The 19,895-nt window shown below is 34.4% G+C and overlaps 1 protein-coding gene across 1 annotated transcript in view; it reads left to right on the top strand.

The window, feature by feature from the left end:
* Window positions 1–604: 604 nt before the first annotated feature.
* LOC149571493 (transducin family protein / WD-40 repeat family protein) overlaps window positions 605–19,895 on the top strand; it is a 76,034-nt gene continuing 56,743 nt past the window's right edge. Inside the window, exons 1-2 of the mRNA XM_089813008.1 lie at window positions 605–1,369; window positions 11,954–12,115. Coding sequence (XP_089669134.1) covers window positions 978–1,369; window positions 11,954–12,115 — 554 coding nt within the window. The 5' untranslated portion in view covers window positions 605–977. The remainder of the gene's footprint in view (window positions 1,370–11,953; window positions 12,116–19,895) is intronic.

Below are 19,895 nucleotides of genomic sequence, written 5' to 3'. Positions count from 1 at the left end.
AGATTTAAATGATGAAATAATGTTTAAGTACTTACTTGCATTCGAAGTCTCTTGTATATGAAATCTACTTACATTAGAAATAAAGATCTAAACTAATTCATAAAAATACCAAAAACATAGCAAATCTTACCTATTCATGACATCACCTAATTTTGACATTTTAATATTCAATAATTTTATATAATTACTTACAATATCTCAAATTCCCAATTTAAATTCCATCTACCTATATTACCTAGCAACTTCAACATATTGTCAATCCATGTACAATAACATAGCAATTTTCTTTAATTTACAAATCAATGTTTGCTTACCTTAAATTTTACCATGGGCTCCTTAATCTTTCCTCTTCCCTATCTAGTTTGAAAAAGGGAAATTATTGCATGTCCGAGAGTCTGAACTCCTTTGCATTGGGAACTTGAATTACGCGGACTTTTGAATGGTTATCCACCTCTTCCCCTCCTAAAAAAAGGAGGCAAACATGGAGACACAACTTACGGGAACTGAAACGTCGGCGGGACACCTAAGCCCACACATGAATCCTGTCGGTTTCAGAGTGCCCTCGTGGAGAAACCAAAAGTAACGAACCTCCTTTTCACTGATCAGTTCTACTCACTGACAGATTCTTGACAAGTTGATGGAATACCAAAGCAAATGCATAGTTAGAATATTATTTTGTCGAAAGACTAAAAGCTTTTACAAGGATATTTACCCATCTGATACCATCCCTCCAAATTCTGTTGCTTAGATTTGCCTTTTTTTTTCCTTGTGATTTAGCGGAGAAATCTATCTGAAAGTGTAAAACCCAACTCTCAGAGCTCTTATTTATCCTCAATTTCAGCGAACAAATTTCCCAATCAACCCAAGTGGAGACTGCCCATTAAAGAAAAATCAACTCTTAATTACCCTTAATTTCAATAGCAAATACCCAACTCCAGATAAATCTTAGATACCTCCCCAATCTCAGTCGTTAGACAATGGCGAAGCTGATTGAGAGCTATGTTTCTGTGCCCTTGACTGAAAGAGGGAGAGGTATTTTGATAGCTGGAGAAGCAAAGACCAACTCAATCATCTACTGTAATGGACGATCTGTGATCATCAGAAGCCTGGATAATCCTCTAGAGTCATTTGTTTATGGTGAGCATTCATATCCTGCAACTGTGGCTCGGTTTTCCCCCAACGGGGAGTGGATTGCATCGGGAGACACATCAGGCACAGTAAGGGTCTGGGGAAGACATGGAGATCATAGTCTCAAGTTGGATTGCAAGGCTCTGTCTGGAAGGATTGATGATCTTGAATGGTCATCTGACGGACAAAGAATTGTGGTGTGCGGAGACAGCAAAGGCAAATCTCTTGTCCGGGCTTTTATGTGAGTTAGTTCCGTGATTCTTTTTGGACTGTTTTTGAATCTCCATTTAGAAAATTCAGAAAAATATTTGCCAAGTTTCATCATCTTTTTGGTCCTTTTAAAATTCTCTTATTGGAAAATAGTCCGAATCTGTTTGCCAATTTTTCAAACGAAATTTATATAAGGAAGGCTTTTAAGAATCACTGAATTCTTAGTGGTAAGTTTACTGTCGAATTGCCTCTAAGCTACATACCCTATATCTTTTCTTAAAATTAGCTTAGAATCACCAAATTCATAGTTGTCCCTGCTGGTGACCATTCGCCATACCTATATTAATAATAATAATATAATATAGATTATTAGTCACGCCCTTGTTTGTCTATTGGTGCGTCTCGAGGTGTCTATGCAAATTATACACATCATTGTACAGAGGTTTGTGATGTTCATCTTTCGAAAATAGTTTCTCCTCATAAACGTTCCATGGTTAGTTTTTTTTTCTTTTTTTGTCGTTTCATTTATCTCTTTAAGACAATTTGTATCTGTAAGAAACTAGTAAGACTTATTCTGATAGTGAAATGTCAAAATATACCATCAAACTTAGATCACTATTATGTATTGAAGCAACATTTGAGGGGCTTCTTTTCTGTAAATTCACCTGAGACTTGCTCCCACATTTATCTGATAACTAAGGTTGGAAGTCAGGGGGCTGGTGAACAGCATCTTCTGTATTATGTGTTTGGTGTTTCTGCGGTGCATCGTTAGTAATATCATCATTTAGAAATCAGCTGTGTTGATATCATGATTTTGTTCATGATCCATCTGGGTCCCTTGCTGCAAAGACGTAACTTGCTGTAGCCCTTCGTTGCATTTCATGATGTAGAGTTTGGATAAGTTTTATTTTGCACTTAGACCTTAAAGACAATACCATAGTAACACGGAGATGTGTTCCCCCTTTTTGCCCCACGTCTCGGAGATGGGGACATACCAGGGACTCCGTCCCCCTTCTCAGCGGTGCTGCCAGATTCGGCCACTTCTGCCGACAATGGAGGAATGTGCTGGTGTTGACTATTTACTGATTCGACTATTTATGTTCAATGTTTGATGTTCCAATTCAATGCAATGTTCAAGTATTTACTCTTTTACATCTTTGTATCTTATATTGCAATACATCTTTTCATAACTAGCATTTCAAGTACCATATGTAAAGTATATACAACCCCCCATGTACCCCGCCACCATCCCCCTTCTGTTCCCCCGCTGTCCTCAAATTAAGGCCCCTCTGTCCCCTCGTCCTGGAAACTTGTCCCCCGTTCCACCGTCCCCCCATCCGCCAAGACGGTGAAGCCATGGACAATACTAATACAATATGACTCATTGTTCTCTTATTACCTACTTTTAAACTCTTAAGAATTTTGCTGAATGTGATTTGTTGATTTTCTCCTAGTTTTTGGGCTTGTTGCTGGTTTTTATGCGATCAGAAATATAATCGACATAAAACAAAAAATAATGAACTCAAGACACAACAATTTATCCTGGAAAAATCTTTCAACTCGCGGGGAAAACTCAGCCATCAGAAATAACACTTTATGTTGAAGATAGCGTCAGGAGGATGAGCCAAAAGTTATTAAGGATTCCTCCCTAGTTAAGAGTGGTGATAATACTTGGGTATTAAATCACTGCAGCAGTACAAGTTGGAAATAACATATAGTGGGTGCAAAATATTTTGATATTTATTAGGTGCTACACATATCAGTGGTGTTGTAAATATTTGCTCGGTAACTATTATTGTTATATGGCCGTGTCAGAATACTTGGAGCCCGTTGATTGGATTTAATAACATAGTTGAGGCTTGTTTTATGATCAAATTTTGTGGTTATGAATCCAATGTAACAGCAGTATCTGATGCTATTTAAAAAAATCTAATTTTCTTTGTCTTTTATGCATAGTACATTTGTCAACATGTTACTTGGCTAATTCTGGTAACATTATTGACAAATAGAAAATCACTGTGAGCGAGAAAAGGTGGCAAAATAGGTGAAAGAAATGGTATTTTGAGAGTACTAAATGGTTTCATGAAATGGTGGTATCTAGCAATCAGAGAATAATAGAGAAACAAGGACGCATAGCGTCTAGTTCCTGCCGATGTATAATTTGTTATTGCATTAGTCATACAATTAGTTCGTAAAAAGATTTGAGTTAAAAAATAAATTGTATTATACTTGTATATGCAAATACAACATTGACTAATAAGCTAATACAAAATTTTAAAAATGAAATGTCATTGATACATAATGCATATTGATTTTGTTGTGGTAAAAGAAAAATATAGAAATACATTTAAATCATATGTGACCAAGAGAATGTCTATTTTGTATTAAGCAATTAATGATGAGCAAGACAAATAATAGTTTTTGAAAAATAATGTAGAGGTAGATTTATTTTGTTTGGATAATTACATTGATCTATCTTGTGGTACAATTTTTGTCATTATGTGCCAATTTTGTTTTAAATTGAAATAAAAATACTTCAACAATATTGTAGAATGTAAAAAAATAAAATAAAAAAATTTCAAGATTGTTATTGTTCTCAAATGAGTACAAAATATTTATGATACTTTTAAAAATTCATTTATTATTGTCTTTAGAATAAGTACAAGATATTTATGGTGCTTTTTCAACTTTATTTATTACTCATTTTTTTTCCACATTGGAGTGTATAAAGTTCTTAAGTGAGCCAAAAACACTACTGTAGCAAAAAGCAGCCAATCATATTGAAGATAAATGTTTTCTCTACAATTCTAAAAACTTCAATATATATGAAAACTTTAGAAATCTAAAAAGTTGTCAAAAAATACTCAAATCTCATTGGACAATTAAATGGAACAGTTGCATTTCAATGAATGCTATAGTATCCTGCCTTGGCAGGAACTAATAAGTCATATGAAGCATGGATACACTTATAATATTTTGAAATGATATTCTTCATTACAATAAAGATGTTTTAGAATATTTAATCAAGAGGAAATACACATAGATCAAATGCAGGTGTGGACCTGAAATAGCAAGCTCTTATGTATTGTTTCGAGTGGCTGATGACTAGAAATGCATATGTGAAAGAAAATGGGAAGCTATCTGGAGTTAGTGCTATCCACAGTGGTCATAGTTTGTAAATTTATTAACTTGAGAAAATCAACATTTAGATTGAATGCATGTATTCTTGTTCTTATTGTGGTTGTCCAACTCTTTGATTGGGGTGCGATCTAAAGACAAAATGGTAGTAGATGTATATACAAAAGATGGAATTATAAGTGCAGCTTTATTACAAACTTATTGATTTAGGGATTGGTCCAAAGTTTATGCTGTAAACAAAAGCATTCCACTTCTGCAATATGTGAGGGCTCAATCTTACGATAGTAGACCATGTGGAGATGGTTTCTCCAGTGATCAGGAAAATGTAGCAGTTAGAAGATTATGATTCATATGATGAAGTTCCATGTATGTATGCTAGATGGCCTTTATGCAGATGTCTTGGTCATGATATTCCTAGATAGATGGATACTTGTTGGATGAAGGAGCATTCAAGTAAAGAGCTTGATGCAGGCTAAAGAATAAAAACACAACTTGCTGCCATGATGTTCAGAAGGTTGATATCAGATTCAGAGGGAGTCTGACAGCTCATTAGAGACAACCTTGAACGAGGAGCTCAGAAGCTTGATACCAAATTCAAAGGGAGTTTGATGATTAATCAAAAACAATCCTGGACAAAGAGGTCAAAAGGTTGATATCTGCTTCATGAGTTCTTCTTTGTGAGGGATAAGTTCAAAGTCCAATCCTTCGTTCACGAGTTCTCTATGAGGGAGAAGTTCGAGGTGCAATCCCTCGTTTATGAGCTCATCTATGTGAGGACGAAGTTCAAGGTGCAATTCCTTGTAATGATTCTTCTTTGTAAGAAATTTTAGGTGAAAGCCCTTTTTACACCCTTTGGCGGTAGTTATGGTGGATCCACCCTTTAATATGGTTCATGGTGGATGTTATGTGTGTGACATCATGAAAATACCATGTGAGAGAATCCGTGGTGAATTTACTTGTACTTGTGATATGAATATCTTTGTGAGGTGATGATCTCACAATGATAAGACACTTTTACATTGTTACCTTCATTGTGAGGTGATGATCTCATAATGACGGTTGATAACTCATAAAGTAATGGATATTCATTACACGTAGATATTTCAAAATCCATTATTGTGGGTAGTGCATGTGGTGGTACCTGAGGATATGCCATAATGGTAGATATCATAAATCTATTATGGATGATAGTGTATGTGGTGATATACAAGGACATAACGGTAGATATCTTAAAACGCTTTATGGTGGATAACGCATGTGGTGGTATCTAAGGACATGCCGTAAAGGTAATTTTCTAAAATCTATTATGGTGGGTAGTGCATGTGGTGGTACTCAAGGACATGCTACAATGTTAGGGATCCTAAATCCATTATGGAGCATAACAAATTTGGTGGTATCCAAAGACATAGTGGCATATATCTTAAAATCCATTATGGTGGATATTGCATGTGGTGGTATCCAAGGACATGCCATAAAGGTAATCTTCTAAATCCACTATGGTGGATATCCTATAAGGTGATATCTAAGGACATACCATGTGGTAGATAAGTCTAAAATGATTATATCACATGAGATGATACTTGAGGATATGTCATATGGAGATATCTAAGATTCATTGTGATGTTTACGGTGAACCATAATGATAAATTCATTATGACTTAACCTAATATGGAAGCCTCCCTAGCTAAGAGGGAGTGTTGAAGATAGCATCAGGAGGACAAACCAAAAGTTATTAAGAAGGATTTCTCCGTAGCTAAGAGGGAGTGTTAATGCTATTTTAGCTATGGTCGAATTCCTTTAGGCCAACATATTTAATATAAAGGTTGTGATAATATAATTATTGTGATATAGTAATTATATTGATAATTACTATTAATATAATAATATATTGATATTATAACTTATTTTGATAATAATATTATTGATAATATGATGAAGGGCCACACCACCCTACCAACTCATAACCAAGATTGCAACAATGTGGAGACAAAGAGATGACAAAATGCTTCCCAAGCAATTTTATTATACTTGAAAAATCCTTACAATATTCCCCAAATAAGAGAACTCCAAATTCTTACAATATGAGAGAGAGCTTCCTCACTAAGGGCTTCCAACTAACTTGCACACCAAGAGCTTCTACAAGAAGAGCTTACACTTCCCGAACTTTCACACCTTGAAGCCTTCACACCTTCCAGCTTGATTAAAAATGCTCATATGCTTTGCTTAAATAGGCACTTTCCACCCAAGATGTTGCAACTACCTTTCAACAAATATTTAATTCCCACCCAAATACAACTAAGCACCCAACAAATATTAAATGCATGATTTATCCACAACCTTCTAGAATTCCACCTACACAATATCCACAACCATCTAGAATTCCACCTACACAATATCCACAACCTTTTAGAATTCCACCTACACACCTCGTTAAATGGAATGACAACCATTTTTATTTTATTTTTCTATTTATGCCACCTATACACCTCGAAAATAGAAATTCCTCTTTTCTTTTCTCCCTTTTCCCTTTTTTAATTTTTATTATTATTTTTTCCTCTAATTTTCGTCACTTTCTCTCTCCTCAAATTTTTTTTAATTTTAAAAAATATAAAATTTTCCCATGCAAGATGCTCCTGCATCATAATATGATGATATTTTGTTAATATAATTGTTATATTATTACAGTAATAATAATTATGTTATAATATAATTATATTGATAATGAATTATATGATATAATTATATATTAATTATATTGGGCCATATTGGAAAGAGTGGTGATGCTTGGTGAAGGGGCTTCAGCAATAGATATAAAGGAAGAGTAAATCTTCTTTTCTTGGTAGTTAATATATGCATGCAATATGCAAAAACAACACTTTATTGATAAAAAATTGAAGTCTAATTTTATAATGCAATAATAAATTCTTTTCAAATCTCTATATCTTTGCAACAATGAATAAAATACTACAATCGAACAACCTGCAAATTCCTTCTTGAAGAATATGAAACATTGCCTCGACCCTTCCTGTTCTTGCCATTACAAAGTGAAGATTCTTCATTGGCTTGACCCTTCATTGTCTTGACTCTTGACTGTTAAATGTCTCGTCCCTTCAAATTGAGAACCCTTCGATGTGTTTAATAAAAAATAGATTATTTATATATTTTAAATTGGGAGAAAGGTATCTTGCAAAGCTATATCTCCAACACTCCCTCCTAGCTAGGGAGGAATCTTCCCAAATATCCATGTCATCGAATCTCACAATATGACACCCACAATGGCTACACCTATTTGTGGAAAATATTTTATCACATTATCTCTCAACATGATAATGTCATGGAATCACTCAGCATGACGTCCACCATGGCTACTCCCATGTGTGGAAAGAAACATATACGCAAGCTCACATCACGAAATCACTCAATGTGTCGTTGTCTTCGAATCTCTCAACATGACATCCACCATGGCTATGCCCTTGTGTGGAAAGAAGCATATACACAAGTGCCCATTATGGAATCACTGAACATGATGTCATCATGGAATCTCTCAACATGATGTCCACCATGGCTACTCCCATGTGTGGAAAAGACACATCTCTCAAGGGCTTTCAACTCATATTTTTCTCTCGTAGAGAAATATGCATTACAAGGGCTTTCACCTTATATTTCTCTCACAGAGAAATATACATTACAAGGGTTTTCAACTTTTCATCTCACACTTCTCTTACATAGAAATATACATCACAAGGGCGTTCACCTCATATTTCTCTCTCATAGAAAAATATAATATTAGCATATAATAAGAGCAACTGATTCTAAGACTTCCTCTCAGCAAGGGCAGCATTCTCACAACTTTGATTATCACAATAAATTACAGATGGCTCCAATGTTTGACCAAACAAGGAGCTTTTGAAGTCACATTGCTTCACGAGCTTGCTGATCCTCTGCAAAGGACTTGTCATTCTCTATCTGCTACACAAGCTCCCACCGAACCTCTAACCCGATATGAAGGAAGAGTCACTGCAGAGTATTTGTGCTCTCGAACCAGGCCATATACTGAACACACTTTGTCCAATACATAGAATGAACTCATAGATTGCAGTCAAATCCAGATTCAAGGTCACTGTCTATAAATTTATTGCCCAGAGCTCACACAAGATGAATATTCAGTGCCTCTGTCGATGAAACCTGACTTCCATCTTTAGCAAATGCCCGATGTGTTGAGTCTCTTGATTCTGCCAAGGTTTCCTTAATAATGCTGGCTCAATAAGTCTGAGGGCCAGCTTGGTTCCACGATTGAATTGGCTGAACAACCTAGAGATTGACGTGGGTATATCTCACCTCACATATTCCAATCACATGCTGTTCATGTCACTTTTTCTTCCATGTCTCTTCAGATTCCCAATCTTTTCCTGCATGTTCAAATTTCCAATAATATTCCCTGTAAAGCTTCTCCTCTTTGTTTGCATCCAAAACCAAGCAGAATTTGCTCCGCTTCATTCTTCACTTCATGCCAGATCAAACCCAAATCAGGAAAAAATAAGCCTTATCTATGAACAAAAACTAGTAACAAAAGGAGGAATACGTTATTACACAACCCACAATTGATGTCTAACCAGAATATTTTTTTTCTTATATAAGAGGTCATACATATTTAAAAATAAAAACAGAAGGGCAAAAACAAGAAATAAACTTATCCAAATGGCAGGCAGATCATGGGATCTTATTCCAGAATATGTTCCTTTGCCCTTAGTGTTATTCTATTTGTAGGATTCCTTCTCCCATTCCCAAAGCTTTCTCACCAATATCATCACTACACCTATCTTTTGTCAAGGAGCACCATTCATAAAGATGGAAAACGACTTCTTCAAAAACAACTGTCTTGACTGGAGTATATTGTACTGCTTCATTTAAAATACTCAGCTGTACACAAAATTCTCACACCATCTCCAGATGTACATCTTTCTGAAAACAGAAGAGTTACAATGAAGAAAGGAAACTGAGACCTTGAGATGTTACAGCTTTAGCTGTTCCCATCACCTCTGATAGCAAATATTTATTGATGCTCTCCAAACAATGGTCACCATCAATGGTAATCAAAATATTTTCAAGGCTCTTAATAAAAACACCAATCTTTAGCTTTTAAAGTATTAAATTATCCACTCACTTAAATTGCAAATATTTCAATATGCAAATCTATTTCCCTGCCTATGTAAGTTTTATTACCCACGGAAAATATACTTCCATTGATTTATATAAACACTGGCAAAAATATTTTACCTTACAGCAACCAATGAGAGCTGAAATAACTTTGGGCAGCACATTTATTCTGCACAGTGAATTAATTTTGATATAATGTATTACTTTACCTTTATAAGTGCAAATTACGGATCAGGGCCAACAATATATTCTTAAACACAAGTCATTTGGCCAAAAAATCGTAATAAATCGACACTTTTATTGAACATTTGAAAACATACAATATCTTAAAATATTCTTAAAAACACACACATATACCCATATTTGTAGAACATATATTGATTTTACATATCCACCATATACTAATCAAAGTTTGAGTTAAATACATAGCTGCTATTTTAAGTTTGTTTCTCCAGAGTTCAAATAGGTTGCAACTCTTTCAATTTTTCTTGATGTAACTTTCAGTCAATTTGACTATTTTTTTTCACTTATGGATATTTGTTCATTTCCGCTTATTTTGTTTTTATTTTAGGGTGGAAATGTCTTATGAATTATATTTGGTGTTTTTTCAATATTTTATGTCAACCACAAACATCAATGCAAAATTATTTTCTGAGTTTGACAATTCTTCAAACCTTTGTTGACTTTGCCGCCGATATAAGCTCTGATATATTGCGCTATCTACGTAATTTTTCTGATAATATGGGGGTGCAAAATTGAAAAAATTGCTGAAGATATTAACAGAGATTATATCTTTGTCAAGTTTGACTTGCGATATATTGTGCTACAGGAGATATTATCGTGAGATTTTCAAGTATGATTTGAACTACCCTTTTATAACATTTAGGGATTAATACTTGAAACCACTATCTTCCGACTATATGAGTCTTACTGTCAAGTCCACGACAATATAAGCAAATTCCCTCAAAATAACAAATGCATATATTTCTCAGGATAACATTTTCAGAATAAACAATCTCATTGCCAAATAACAATTCTTCAATGTTAACCTTTTGGCAGGCAGGATAAGCTTGGCTCTGATACAATGTTGGTTTTTATATGATCAGAATAAGATAAACAGAAAACAAAAAATAATGAACTCAAGGCATAGCAATTTACCCTGAGGAAACCCTCCTACTTGAGAGGAAAAAGCCAGCCACCAGAAAAAACACCTTATTGATAAAATTAGAAGTCTGATTTTTCAATGCAATAATAAATTCGTTTCAGGATCTCTGTATCTCTGCAACAATGAATAAAATACTACTGTTGAACAACCAGCGAATTCCTTTTTGAAGAATATAAAACATTGCCTTGATCTTTCATTGTCTTGCCATTACAAAGTGAAGACCCTTCGTTGTCTTCACCCTTCATTGTCTTGACTTTTAACTCTTCAATGTCTTGTCTCTTCGATGTCTTTAATAAAAAATAGATTATTTATATATTTCAAATTGGGAGAAAGAAAGCTATATCTCCAATGTTTGTTACTTGATTTTCTCCTAATTTTGGGATTACTGGTGAAAATATATTGATTGGCAAACTATTGGTGATGGAATGTGATGAATAAATTGACAGATTTGAAAGAGTTACGTGGTTTTCTTTTGAAATGCTGAATCTTACAAGTCAATTCCCTGCTAAGTTGTGCCACAAGAACTTGAAGGCCAACATGAAATAGTTTCCTTGCCTTTTTAAAATAATTTAGTTCCAATTTACATTTAAGTTATTTTGTGGGCTGTTTTTGTCATGGGACCTATTCCATACCTTCAGGAACTTAGTTTCACCGATGTTTGAATATTCATCATTCATGGCTTAATTTTTCAGCCTGTGAATGGATATTTATCTTATTTTTATTGGTGACACTGAATCAAAGACTACAATAATTGAGAATTTGATATTTGATGTTGGTTATCATCATTGATTTTATTTTTACCCCCTTCAAATTTTGAATCTATTATAGAGTTTGGGTTTGGAGCGCTTTTTGCTCTAACTTATTTGGGCTGAAATTTGATCTTAACTCTCACTTGTGGCCTTTATCTATGCCTTAGATTCTGACGCATGTGACTTAGGCTTCAAACTTTACTAATTTTCAAATGGTGCTTCTTAGTTCTGTTTCTGTTATTCAATGCTTATACTCAGTGAGGATGATAGCCATTCTAGCAATATTTGTTTTTTGAAGCCTGAGTTATTGTGTTACACTTTTTCTCTTTGTTATATAGGGAAATGTTTGAGAATTTGATCTGTGATGAATGTCATTTTATGATATCGTTCAGCTTTAGTGTTGCAGGTGGGACTCTGGTACAAATGTTGGTGATTTTGATGGACATTCAAGGCGTGTTCTAAGTTGTTCCTTTAAGCCAACAAGACCATTTCGCATTGCCACTTGTGGAGAGGATTTCTTAGTGAACTTCTACGAAGGACCACCTTTTAGATTCAAGACATCCCACAGGCACGCTTCTTCTCTTTGATGGCACAGAGAAACTTAGTACCGTTTGTTTCATACTAATTTTTTGGTACAGCAATAATTTATTTCCAATTTTACCTGGAAAAATCATTTGCAAACAATCTTAGTGACAAATTTGATATTCCTCTGAACAAAATAGCTTCTTTTTTTGTGTCTGTGGGTATTGAGTTTTGAATTCTAGATGAGTTTGATCTGAACATAAAAAATATTCAGTTATGTGCATCCTCATATCAACTTGTGTCACAGTGATGACTATGACATATGGGCAGTTGAGGGTACAACTACTTTAAGTACATGTTGTTAACATAAGACTCCACAGGAATTTAACATGATCACCTAAATTTTGAACCACTGTAATGTTTCCTATGCAATTTATAAAAGTAATAACTCTTGTTTCCCACTGTCTATTTGACATCCAGCTATACCTTTACTGAAGTAAGGGTCACAGCAACTATAGTTATACTTTTAAATTAAATGTGATGAATGGTGAAGAACTGAAAGCGTAGATTGTTTAGAAGCTTGGCATTTTCTCGTTCATTTGGTTTAATTGTCACACATGAAATTGTATTTGATGTCAGACATCTATGCATGGCCAACAAATAGATGTTTGGCTTTCTTAAAGTTCAGTTGGAACTGATGAGATACTTTTGAGCATTGAAGTGTCATGGACATGAAAATATAAACTCGAGTTTAACAGAGCTTCTTAAATAATGAGGACACCTAAAATTCAAGTGTGAAAAGTTCTATACAACATTTTAATTTACAGAGGTTTGCTTTTCCTCTAGCTATCCTCACTCCATGCAGACAATGATGTCTAGATTGGTCTGTTGTTGAAGCATGGATCCTAACTAGGGTTGAGTCAATGCCAATGGATATTGATGATCTGACAACACTCAACACTTCCTTATTGCTAGTGGGCAATGGCCTGCAATAATTTTCCCAAATATGGAACTCCTTTAAATCCTTACTTCTTCCATATAATTCAGAACATACAAAGTTACAAAAATTACTTCCAGAGTCGGTCACAGCTCAAATTCTTGAGAGAAAAACTCATGATAATTTTGCTTTGAGAGAAACAATCTTGTTTACATATAAATAGCCCCTTTAGTTCCTTCTTTTGATACACGAATCCCTTTAATTTCTTAAGTCTGATGCAGAAATTAATTATTAACCATATAAACGAATTGTGTAAAATTTCTAGCATACTTTTTTGATTTCATAAATGCCTCGTACTATATCAATTTTCAATAAAATTAAAATCCTATAGAATAGAGCTTCCCTTTTACATGCAAGCAAGCATTTATAATTTGACTCCCATTACGGGAGACAACTTGAACTGTGAGAAGCATAACACAAACTTAAACATCATAGTTATTCAATTGGTTTTGAATATCAAATCTACTAATCACTTTCTTGGACACTTAACTATCAATGTGTCTTTTGTCCGTAGTTCTAAGACTTGTGAAGTGTTGCCAAGACTTGGCAAGTTCGAAGCCGTGAGTTTGAGGGGCCTGGACCGAGTCTTAGATAGGACTCACCAAGTCTCAAAGACTTATTAGAATATTTTTGGTATCCTAGGGTCTTGCTATATTCTGCTCATTATTCTAGAACCTTAGTTAATGATCTTTTAGGCTTATGTTTAGCTTTCTTAATCTGATCTATTTTTAGATGTCTTTATTTATACAACTTTTCATTTTAATTAACACTATTTTTAGCGTTTGTAGAACTCTATTTATTTGTGTATTGATAATACAATTTAATTCCATTTTTGACAATTTCATAGTATTAGAGCAAGATCCAGTTTTGGTATGACTCCCTTATGGGAGGGTTTTAATCATTTTTTCCTCAAAAATGATCTATTAGGTTTCAATAAGTTTTTGATCAAAAAATATTTATTTTATATTCTCTCATTCAGGTTTGTTTGGTTTTGATTGATTTTTCCTCTCAAATATCGTGTTTGGTTTTTATTGATTTTTTACCCCGAAATTTGTTTTTGGTTTTTGTAATTCGCATAGATTGCGTGGGATTATTTGTTAGGGATTCTTGTTTTCAGGTTTTTTTTTTTTTTTTTTTTTTCCTAAAACATGATGCTTTTTGAACTTCAAATCATGGTATCTTGCAGTCTATTTTTGGGGTGTCTTTCTCATTTTCATTGGAGGGTTTCCTAATTTTTCCTCAAAATTGTGACAATCGTTTTTGGTGTGCCTTTGGCTTTAGTGAGGAGCAGCTCAATTATCTAGCATCTGGTTGCATGTTTTGTGGATAATTTTTGGTTAGAGGTTTTGTAGATTTTGGGACAGTTAGTGGTAGACCATTCTGAAGAGGGGGACACTTTCTCCATTCTTTTAGGCTACTCTTCGTCATCGGAACTCTACAAATCCTGGGAGGGTCTTAGTAGCAATAGAATGTTCTTACGCATTTGTGACTAGAAGACGTACTGTCTTTTGCAGTGGTGCAAAGCACCTATTGGTCAAAGGAGGCCAATGAAATATTGTGTCAAAAATGATAGACAAGCATGTAATAAGCTCCCTTGGACCATCTTGATATCAATTGTAATCTTCTTGAATTTGTAAGGCTAGTAAGCCAGATTGTCATTGTAAGACCAATCAGGACCATTGGGCCAAACTTGGTCAATCTGGTCAAAGTAGCAAGATTATGGTAGAGTAGGAGTTTTTAAGTTGTTCTAGACATATGCGACTTAATTTTGAATTAAAAATGTCCATTATGTGGTCATGGTACTAATTTGTCAAAAAGTTGCAAAATGATGCTAATTGATTGATCAACCAACTCTGAGACTGGTTAGATTTGGTTGAAAACTGATTATATATGCTTATAAACCCTCTTTGCTCGAGGGTAAGCCATGCCGTGGAGTTTGGAAGTGGAAAAACAGTGAAATGATGCTTGAAACTGTTAATGATGTTAGCACTGAGTGTATTATATGTGCTGTTTATTATTTGACTGACAGTATACACACACACACACATACACATACATACATACATTACAAATCTGTCATCACATTTTCTAAATGCAGAATCATTGTTTCATATCTGTTATTCATCCATTATATGGCAATCGCTATTCAGATCAAATAGTTATTCTACATACGATCATGTTATATGGTTTTGTATACATTCCTCATCACTATCGGGTGCCATTACCAATCAGTGTTCTTATTATATACTCACACCGATTGATCGGGAGTCTCCTTTGGTAAATGTTTGTTGAAAGGGACTTGTCATCAGTTGTGGTTAATAAAAATTAGTTTTAGTTAAGAACAGATTTGGGTCATGCCCCTACTTGGTTATGTTTCAATGTATATATATACTAGGTTCTTTTCTCATCTGCAGATCATATCAATAACATTGGCATATAGATCTCAGACTGAAATTAGAATACAAGCTCACAGATTATATCAGATTAAGAAAATCAAGCAATCACATAAAGAAAGAATATGTCTGTCAACAAATGAAATCAAACTAGAATATCGTTGTTTAGTCTTCACCAATCAAGATCTACAAAACTTTACATGGTATCAGAGCCTAATTGGTAGAGAGACTATCAAACTGATTTTTTGAATATATAAAAGGGACAATATGTCAAATAATGTAATGAGTAGAGGACAGATTCAAAGGAGCAGCAAATTTATTTTCTTGGAAAATTTGAATTACTACAATTCTTGAAGAATTAGAATTAGAATCTTTTATTGAATCAAACATTTCGATTCGTGAAGATGAGGCAGAAAAAGCTACTTGGAAAAGACGGAATAATAAAGCCAGAAAAATCATTGTGGATTCTGTTAAAGATCATATTCTTCCATCTATTTCAAACCAAAAGAAGGCATTTGAAGTATTCAAGACAATTAAGGATATGTTTGAAATCAACAACTCAAGTAGATTGATTACACTAAAAAATCAACTAATGATTACTAAAATGAATAAAGGAGTAACAATCTCATCATACTTTGGAAAGATGTCCGAAATTAAAAATCATCTAAATTCTATTGGAAGCAAAGTAGAAGATCAAGAACTATCAATAATAGCTCTTAGAGGATTGCCCTTATCATGGGAAGCATTTATCCAAGTAATTAGTAGACCTTCTATACCACCGTTTGATCAAACAAAGAATGATTGCATATCAGAAGAAACAAGGCTAATCTCTATAGGAATCATGTCAAATCAAGAGGGAGAACATCAAGCTCTTTTCTCAGTTTCAAATTTTAAAGGGAAAAAGAGGAAATTTAAAGCGAAGAAATATGACAAAAGTAAATAGAATAAAAATTACAAAAGAAATGACTTCTCCAAGGTTAAATGTTATAAGTGCGCGAAACTCAGACATACCTTCAGAAATTGTCCAGAAAGGGAGAACATCTTAGCTTGTTTAGCCGAAACAAAGAAAGATGAAAATCTATTATTCTACTCCGCCTTATCAAGTGAGATGAATTCAAATGAAAATGTGTGGATAATAGATAGCGGTGCTTCTCGACATATAACAGGATTCAAAGAAAAAATTGAAACCTTCGAAAATTACCTTTCTGAAGGAGTCACCATTGGAGACAACTCCACCCATCCAGTCAAAGGAATTGAGACTTGTTCTACACAACTATGAATTGGAGTCACACTAAAATTAAAAGATGTTCTATTTGTACCAAGCATAAAAAGAAATATAATTTCTATCTCTGGATTAGCTGATGAAGGATTTCAAGTCACCTTCAATAAAGACAAAGTCCTGTACTCGCCTAAAAACTCTAATCTAAAAAATACTATCACTATAGGGACAAGAGATGGGACATTATATAAACTATGCAACATTAAAAAACAAGCTCTTAATCATGAAGTAACAAATTCTAATGAAGTTTGGCATCGAAGACTTGGACATATTGAATTAATTCACTTCCAAATATAGGAAAAATCACCTCTAGAACACCGAGTCTAAATTCAAAGCACATAGGTATTTGTAAAGGATGTGCCCTAGTGGACTATGCCCACGGATGGCCTTTTACGTGAAGCACTTTTCGGAGATATTTGATGGTATTGTTGTTTGTCCTAGCTATCTTTCCCGGAGGTGGTCTCATGCTTTGCTTATCTCTTTGGGGTCTTTCAGAGTTGGTTCTCATTGTCTTTGAATTCAGACTGACCATCATATCGACAGTGGGGAGTGGATTTGTGGGCTTTGTAATTTAGGTGAGGTGGAGATGGAGACACACTTCGTTTTCCATTGCCCCATTTATTATGAGATCCGAGGGAGGTTTTTCTGTCTGTTTGGGAATACTTCTCGCTCTATGATTTCTTTAGCTATTATGATCAGCACTATCTCGCACTTTATCTTTGGGAGGCCACTATGCTCTGTGATGGCATGATCTAGTCACTACTTCCTCATCGACACTCGTCTACTCAGCTCATTACTGCCTTTTTCACGCCATTATCTCCTTTGCATGGTGTGAAAAGGCCTTCTAGCTCCACTAAATCTACCAGGCATTCTAGATATGTCAGAGCCCGAACTGGATATTTGCATCAACGACACTCCTTTATGAGTGATCACAGAAAGAGCAGGGCCTTTACTCTTCGGCATGCTTATCATTCAGTTACTAATTTCTTTTTGCCTAAAAAGGACTCATAGTCTCCTTCTTGGCCTTCTGTCTGGTTCTCTGCTTGCTTTCTCTTGTTGTTGTTTGTATTTATTTTTCGGACACCTTTGTGTGCTCCTGTTGTTGGCAGTCTCATTGTTGTAATCCTGCAGTCCCATAGACCCTTTGTTGGTCTTTTGTTGGACATTAATATCATTATCTTATCTTATCTTATCTTATCCTAGGAAAGAGCAGTAAAAAACCTTTTCCTCCTAGTGAACGCAAGTCTAAATCAGTTCTGGAACTAGTACACTTTGATTTATGTGGGCCCATGCCAACACTTTCTCTAGGAGGTTACTCTTACTACATAATATTCATTAATGATTATTCTAGAAAAACTTGGATTTATTTTCTAAAAGAAAAAGAATCAAATGAAGTTCTATCAAAATTTAAAGAATTCAAAGAAATTGTGGAATATCAAACCTCAAAGAAAATTAAAACTCTAGATTTGACAATGAGGGAGAATATACTTCTGAAAATTTCAAAGCTTTTTGTACTTATGTTAGGATTAAGAGGGAGTATATAGTACCTTATAATCTGCAATAGAATGGGGTAGCAGAAAGAAAAAATAGAACCATTGTTGAAGCAGCTAAAGCCATGCTTTATGATCAAAACCTACATTTTTCATTTTGGGCGGAAGCCACCAATACGGCTATATACACTCAAGTGAGGTTCTATCAAAATTTAAAGAATTCAAAGAAATTGTGGAATATCAAACCTCAAAGAAAATTAAAACTCTAAGATCTGACAATGAGGGAGAATATACTTCTGAAAATTTCAAAGCTTTTTGTACTTCTGTTGGGATTAAGAGCGAGTATATAGTACCTTATAATCCGCAACATAATGGGGTAGCAGAAGGAAAAAATAGAACCATTGTTGAAGCAGCTAAAGCCATGCTTTGTGATCAAAACCTACATTTTTCATTCTGGGTGGAAGCCACCAATACAACTGTATACACTCAAAATAGATGTCCTCACTCTATACTAGAAAACATAACACTTGAAGAAGTCTTTATAGGAAATAAACTTGATTCAAGTCATCTTAGAATTTTTGGTTGCCCTGTTTATTTCCACATACCTAAAGAAAGAAGAACTAAGTTAGAACCATCTGGGAAGAAAGGGATATTTGTTGGGTATAGTGATAACTCAAAAGGGTTTAGAGTTTATGTTCTTGGACAAAGATCAGTTGAAGTAAGCTGAGATGTCATATTCGAGGAAAACACTGCATTAAAACTATCTACAAATACATAAGATGAGCCCATTACAGACTTAGATGAAAATCCTTAAACTGAAAATTAGAGGGAGAACACATCAGAAGAAAATGAACAATCACTAGATACAGAAGATAGGGACATCTCCAATACCAAGAAAAGGTCCTTATGGGCAAGAAAAATGATCGAAGAAATAATGTTGAACCGGATGAAATCTGCAGGGAAAGCAAGAAAACCAAAAACAAATCTTGCTATACTGCTTTAGTAACTGAACTTACTAATTCTGAACCAACTATTGTTGAAGAAGCCCTGACTTGTGAAGCATGGAAATATGCTATGGTTAAAGAATATCAATCGATACTACAAAATGATGTTTGGGATATTGTACCTAGACCTAAAGACAAATCAGTGGTTTCTTCAAAGTGGCTATATGAAATTAAATATGCAACAGATGGCAGCATTGAGAAACATAAAGCAAGGTTTGTTGCTCGAGGGTTTTCCCAGAAGGAAGGCATTGATTATGAAGAAACTTTTGCTCTAGTTGCTCGTTACACTTCAGTTAGGACAATTATTGCAATTGCAACAGCTAAAGGATGAAAGATACATCAAATGGATGTAAAGATTGCATTCTTAAATGGAGTCATTAATGAAGAAGTATATATTGAACAACCTGAAGGTTTTGTTGTAAAAAATAAAAACCTATGTGTGTAAACTCAAGAAAGCCTTGTATGGCCTTAAGTAAGCACCTCAAGCTTGGTATGAAAGGATAGACAACTACCTCACCAAATTAGGATACTCTAAAGAATGAAGCTGATCCTAACATATATTTCAAAATCTCTAATGATGATATGCTAATACTTGTTTTATATGTTGATGATTTATTGATAACAGGAAATGATCATCTAATTGAAATATGCAAACAAGATCTT

This window comes from Cupressus sempervirens, chromosome 2, assembly GCF_028749045.1.
Source record: "Cupressus sempervirens isolate cs-2001-9-10 chromosome 2, ASM2874904v1, whole genome shotgun sequence".
Taxonomy (NCBI): domain Eukaryota; kingdom Viridiplantae; phylum Streptophyta; class Pinopsida; order Cupressales; family Cupressaceae; genus Cupressus; species Cupressus sempervirens.
This window is presented reverse-complemented; position numbering and strand designations above follow the sequence as displayed.